General features: G+C 29.7%; 1 protein-coding gene across 1 annotated transcript; it reads right to left on the bottom strand.

Annotated features, from left to right (window-relative positions):
• Nucleotides 1–1,247: 1,247 nt before the first annotated feature.
• Nucleotides 1,248–2,958, bottom strand: LOC107063313 (putative UPF0481 protein At3g02645). Its single transcript, XM_015315009.1, has 2 exons — nt 2,868–2,958; nt 1,248–2,492 (listed from the first exon to the last, which is right to left on the bottom strand). The coding sequence occupies exons 1-2, from the start codon at nt 2,937–2,939 to the stop codon at nt 1,248–1,250; spliced, it is 1,317 nt and encodes a 438-aa protein (XP_015170495.1). The 5' UTR covers nt 2,940–2,958.
• Between the last annotated feature and the right edge of the window lie 3,949 nt (nt 2,959–6,907).

Here is a 6,907-nt window from a genome sequence, read left to right as displayed (position 1 = left end):
TTATGCCAACTTCTAAACCCCACACTCAAAAATGTTTCACATCCGCATTGGAGATTGTTATTTTGCTTGAATAAATAACAATACAAACAAAAGGCTGCATCTTTGCTTATACTATACTCTAACCAATCAGGAAATTCATCAAACCATTTATAATTAAAATGACGCACATCTCCAAAAATGTTTGTTTGTGGAAACTCTCTTAATAGAGGTTGACAAGGTTTTTTTTGGAGATAAGCTCTTCTAATAGCGTCACGGTGATTTGGATGAAATTCCAAGATTTGAGTTCTTTCACCTGGATCAACCTTTAAAGAACTTAAATCAAATTCTTGAGAAGAGTGTGATAGTACTTCCAAATGATTAGCATTTTCTTCCCGGTTAGGTTGATTCTGAGTAATAGAACTTGAATTTGATACTTTAAAAAAGTACTTCTCCATTGACTATGAATCTATACAAAATAGTTAATTGTTAAATGCATTAAAGATAACTTTTTACAAATTACATTAGATATTACCATCAAAATTCAAATGGTTCATCAATCTAGTTACGACTATCAAGGAAAGAATAGAACAAAACAATCAAAAAAAATTCACAATTTAAAATGAAGATAGTCAATATTCAATATTCAATCAAGAAAGATGAACTTTTCAAGAAAATTGAGAGAAAAGCTTATCTTGGAGAAAAGACAAACAATCAACCCTTTTAATTTTAGCTTTGAGCCTCCACTTCAGATAATCAGAGATACTACAAGTCTACAACCTTAAAAAATAAAGACCCATTTAATTTCTTGAAAATTGAAAGAAAAGAAGAAGAAGAAGAGAAAAAGGCTTTTACCTTTTAAGCAATAAGCATGAGTTTTGATTTTTCATTTCGAATTGAATGTGAGATTCAAGCATGAAGTATCAAGTATGAAACAATCAACAATAGAATATTATGGGAGATGATTTTAATATTTGAGTTTTGAGTTGGGGAAGAACAAGAAAGTGATTTAGGGATTTGAAAAGTGAAAAAGTTATTAGCTTTTAGGAATGGGAGTATGGGAGTTGGGACCCTTAAGTTTTTTGGGTTTAACACCACATTTTAGCACGTTTTATTAAAGAAAAAAAAAATTAAAATCGGAACTGGAACAAAAACAAAAAAAAACTGAAAGTAAAAAACTAAAAAATAAAACGCTAACCCAGGGATTCAATCCCTGGACGTCAGGCTTAACGTTGAAGGGAGCTGCCACTGGGCTATCTCCTTCACCCTTGTCATTGAGGGGGTTCAAAATATATATATCCACATAAATCCAGAAAATTCACCTTATATATACAATGTAATTTTTTTTTAGGGCTATTCCATGGTTTTTCACGATGTTCAATTGCTTTTTTGATTTCTTCTTTGTAATAGAAGTTGGAATACTTAGTGACCCCTTTACCGATTTTGTTGAAGAGGCTAGCAACTTCTTTATCCTTTCCTATCCAGTTCTCTATGATTCCTTTCTGGCAAAGCAAATTCACATCTTTGTCTGAGTCGATAAGATGATCCATGAAAGTTGCATAATCGCTAAAATATGTAGGATATACATCAGATGATTGTTGCTCATAAGCAATGAGATTTCGCAGGAGAGTTTCTGTACCATCTGCGACTAGAAAACAAGGGATTGTCATCAATCCATTCTCGAACTTTATATCAAATAAACTTGTCATATTTCTGACCTTTGCATAGCTAACTCCAGCTTCGTGAAGCTCTGTTGCATTTGGCATGACCATAGCACTCGTTAAGTAATCTTCTAAGTTTTTCATAGGATTCCCATGACATGAAAACATGTGTACTACATGAAGTAAATGTTTGATATTTTCTGCATTACAATATTCTGACTCTCCAAAGGATTCAAGGGTCATTTTTGGCCAGTTAACAAAAAAGGCAAACAACTTATTCACCAGTATTGCCAATGGTAATTCATCATCTTTTTTTGTCATGAGATGAAGTTTGTTGAGTACAAAGAAAGGAAGTTGATTTTCTAGTAACATCAAGTCTCGGAATATGTAATAATCATTAATATTAATAATCTTGTCTTCTCCTTCTGGATATATTGCACAACACTCTCGAATAAACTCAACCACAAAACAACCATCAAACAACAACATTTCGCAAAATTCATAACTGTCATTACCAAGCTTTTCTATATCTTCGTAACACTTCAGTACTTCCTCCTTCACTTTCTCCATTTCACTGATGTAACTTTTCACATCAAGTCTCTCATTCCGTTGAAGAAACCGTCGTAGGTATAATAGTTTGTACTTTTTCATTGGACCAAGTTGAGTATTCTTCTTATGGTAAGGACCAATGGAGACCATCTTCGGTGTATAAGCATCTGGATTTGATTCACGTTGCCACACATTTACTTTGAATATCGTACACGATTTAATAGATGAATTGTCTAAATCCTCAAACATTTCATCAATTCTTTCATTTATGTCGATTAAATGATCCACTTTCCTCTCTTCTTCTATCTGTAACGGAGAAGAGGCAAGTATACCCTTCTTAACTTTGCGGTCTAGATCAAATATATATTTCGTTAAAAAAAAGTAATGCATATATATTCCTTGTTTAATAAAGGATGCATATTTACTCCCCTTTTGTTAATAGAATAAATTACCTCACCTTATGCATTACCCCTCCAAACCCGACTCAAATAAAAAGAATCCAAAAGGTGTAAAACCACGATTAGTGAATGTGACTTAAAATTATATGAAATGAAATATTCTAAAAAATTCTACAAATCTCTTCAAATTCATGCACATATAAAGCAAAAGATTATATATGTAATTGCCAAAAGAGAAGTGGGTTAATGAAATAAAAAATTAATATATATAGTTGAGAGAGACCTCATCTTTTTTAGTTTGAGGAAGCAGTGGAGTTTGGTCATCTATTAGGGTAATCTCAGTGGAGTCTGTCATCCTTCTTTCTTCAATTGTAATTCCTACAAAAGAAAGTTGTTTGTTTTTAAAGATATTTTTTTGACCGAAATAAGCTATTATTTAAGATATTTTATAAAAATAATATATTTTTCGGAAATTTTACTAAATTAGAATAAATATATTTCTTAATAATGTTTTGACTTTATTTTATTTAAAAGAATTCAATGACAAAAAGACAAAGCTCTGACATAGTAAATAAATATAAAATATTACTGTCAATAATGTTTTGTAATTCATCACTCTGAGACATGTTTTACAACTAATTACGTTACTCATAATAATGTTGGAGGCAATGGCAGAGGCTAATTATGTTACTCATAATAATTTGGTCATGATACATTCATACAATTTAACACTACATATTTAATAACTACCACATAGTAATGTATCGATCTAAAACCAAACACCTTATGGGCAACCTTTATTACTTTAATGTATCAGGTAGGATTACAGTAATAAATAATAATGTATCATGCACAATTTTATGAACATGATATATAAATACATAAAAAGTGATACATTTAAATCCATCCAGTTGCTCTATCAATGTTGTGTTCTTCTACTTTTCCAGGTTCTTTTACTTTGTAGAAGCAGTGAGAGTTCGAATTTGACATTCAATAAACAAGTATATAGTCAATATCGATAGAGGAGAAAAATATCATAGAGGCGGCGGTGGCATCGGCACGAAGTAAGAGGTTGAGTGCCCTTAGAGAAGCTCAAGAACTTCTTCAAACCACTGACAATGATAAAAACAAGACTAGCGAAGATATTCATGATGTATCTTCTCAAAATTTTTGATAATTATGAATCAAAATTAAAAGGATCTTCAATGAACTTGGAGAAGAAATTTTGAATCTCAAATTTTTCAACAATCTTGAATCAAAATTGAATGGATCTTCGATGAAATTGAAGATTCACAAAAGAAATATTTTTTCCAACAACAATTCCATCACTTTTGTATCCTTCATAACTCACGTCACTTATCCAAAAATTCGACAAAAGTTTTTAAATCAAATCTGAAAGGTTTCTTCGATGAAAAGGGGGAAACAATTTGAAATTTTGATATTCTTCTTTCTGTTAGGATTTGCCTTGTATGATGGAAAGTAAGAAGAAACGTAAGCGTAATTTATGAGATTTAATTTGATTTTTATATTTTATTCCCTATTTTAGTGTAACAGATTGATACTTCTTGTATGAGAATTAATGTATCCAAATAGTGACTTTTGTAACGGGAAGGTACAAATTTTAAGGGATTATTGTAATTAGAAAAAAAATAGGGATAAGATGTAATTATTCCTTACATGACTATGTGATATATGTAAGTGATATTAAAGTTATTACATGATGAAGAACAAATATTTTATTCATTATACAAATTCATAAATCTTCGAATGCTATTGCAGTTCTTGAACAATGGAAATTTATTACAATTTATTCCGACTACAAATCTCATTTAGACATGACTTAACATATTAAATTCTACATAAATTTGATCTCCTACTCTAACTTTGAATTATTATTTTAAGATGAAGTATATTAATTCAAATTAGACATATTATTTGAGGGTTACATTTATATATGTTCATTCAACTAATATTTACTATCTCAAAAAGTTATATATTTTTTTATTTCAATTTGTTTCAAACAAAAAAGTAATTATACGAAATAATAATTATTAATTTAGTAACCATATGAAAAATAATCAAATTTATTATTGAACTTGAGACAGCAAAGAATGTAATTGAATTCTGAGTAAATCAAGAATGAAACATGTAGAGAACTTACTTTTTTGGTTTAATTTAGCTGTTTTTTTCTTTCCTTATTGCTCTTGCTTGTCCTCTATAGCGAGAGGGCTGCAGATTTATAGTACAAAGAATGGAATTTTTTTAAAAAAAAATTTAAATATGTTATATATTTAATAACAACTAGAGTCCAGATGTGTTAAAAAAAATTTAGAAGTCTACAAGGAATAGTTGTGTACTAATTGATATTATTATAATCTACATAGAAATAATAAATAGTTGTGATGATTCTAAAAGTCAATTTGAAAATTTCAAAAAATTATCGTTTTACCTCTTCCGATAGTTGTCTCAAGTCATATTTGATAAGTCAACGAAATTGGTTCTGAAATTTGATTGAAAAGTTGAGATTTTTCGGAAGTTTTAGAGTTTTGGAGACTTCAAGTGGTTAAGAGTGAATTTTATTAACAATCGGAGCTATGAGTCTCATAATGAGATTCCGTTAGATCTATCAACTCTAAAATGCAGAATTTGGTCTAGGAGTATAGTTGTTTTTTTGTTACGGAGTTGTTATAAGGATTTGGACCCTAGAGTTTTCAACGATATCATTGGATTTGGGGAATGATTTTACGCCTATGTGAGGTCTTGGTTGAATTTAAGAGGTTCCGAAGGTATTTTGGTATTTTTGGATGAAAATTAGTTTATTGCGTTTTTCAGAGGTTTCGGGTCGAGGAGCCTTAAGTCTGAAATGTCGAGTTTAGTTAGGTAGCATATCTGATTTGATTTGTGTATTCAGATTTTCGAACGACTAACTTCAATCTTAAATTTTTAGAGCTATATTTATTTATTTTTAGAATTAAAGTAATTATTAATTTGGGATGGAAGGAGTATAATATCATTCCTTAAAGATTTCTTAGAATTTTGTTCAACTATTTATCAAACAAGGTTAATTTTAAAAAGAAAAAAAATCCTTATTTTCGGAAGAAAATCATTTATTTCGAATCAAATTTTAAAGGTTGCAAAATCACTTAAAAGATACCATAAAAAGTAGTAAATGGCTAGTGTCACTATTTTATCACATAAACTAGGCATGATGTATATATATTAAACTAGACTTGGTTACCCGTGCACGCACAGGCCGAATATGTATTTGGTAATACTAACTATCACAAATGTTGATAATGATTACAATTGGGAAAAAGTTAGTAATATTTTCACACATTTGTTTACCCATTGCACTGCTATTCTGTTTACATATTTATACAAAAATAGCAGAATAGACGATGATGGTTGTCATCTTGATGTAAGACTGTAGTTGATAAAATACCTGCAGTTAAAAGGAGAAGTGTTTTTTAGTTGTGGTAAGAATGGAGTATGGTTAATTGTGAACATAGCGATATTATCAAATTAAATGCCAATTTGATTTTCCTAATTCAATAACTAAGTAAATTGTGGGCGAGACACAGAAGCAAGGGCTGCAATAGGGAGAAACACAGAGAGAAGGCAAGTGCGCATATTGTAGTTTATGAAATAAAAAGGGAAAATGCATAAGTACCCCCCCAGCCTATGCCCAAAATCCCTGAGACACACCTAACCTTTACTAAGGTCCTATTACCCCCCTGAACTTATTTTTTAGTTAATTGTTTACCACTTTTTGGCCTACGTGGCTGAGTCCGTGATTTCACCTATTTTAGGCGCGTGGGTGCAGCTTTTTGACAGCACTGACCAATAAAAATTGGTCATGTGTTAAATTAAACTTGGAAAAAATAAATATTAATTCAATTGTCTTCTTCTTTATTATTGTTCTTCACTAGTATACGTACCCGCGCGTTGCGCGGCTATATATTAATTTAGAATTATTTTAATTTAATAAAATATCAAATACTTCAAATATTTTTATATATTGTCCTTTATTACTTTTATGTTGTATTAATAAATTAATATTTTTCATATTAAAAAATTAATATTTAATTTTTTTTCACATGAAATGTAAAATATCATAAGATTAAATGACATGTTAGTATATTTTGAATATTTATTTTTCGAATCCAAAACATTCTTTACATTCTGAAATTTGCGTCAAACTATAATAGAAAAATGATTTAATATAGAGTGGATATAAATAATGTAATAATAATACATGTACTTGCTATATACATTTTCTTATTAATCATTGAAAATAATTAATTAATCAGTTTGTTATATTAT

Source organism: Solanum tuberosum, unplaced genomic scaffold (genome assembly GCF_000226075.1).
Source record: "Solanum tuberosum cultivar DM 1-3 516 R44 unplaced genomic scaffold, SolTub_3.0 scf00330, whole genome shotgun sequence".
Classification (NCBI taxonomy): domain Eukaryota; kingdom Viridiplantae; phylum Streptophyta; class Magnoliopsida; order Solanales; family Solanaceae; genus Solanum; species Solanum tuberosum.
The sequence above is the reverse complement of the archived record's forward strand: the minus strand, read 5'-3'. Positions and strand labels throughout refer to the sequence as shown.

Coding starts and splice junctions, on each gene's coding strand:
- LOC107063313 (XM_015315009.1), bottom strand. CDS start 2,939: ATGACAGACTCCACTGAGATTACCCTAATAGATGACCAAACTCCACTG. Junction 2,493..2,867: donor CTCAAACTAAAAAAGATGAG/GTCTCTCTCAAC, acceptor TCTCCGTTACAG/ATAGAAGAAGAGAGGAAAGT.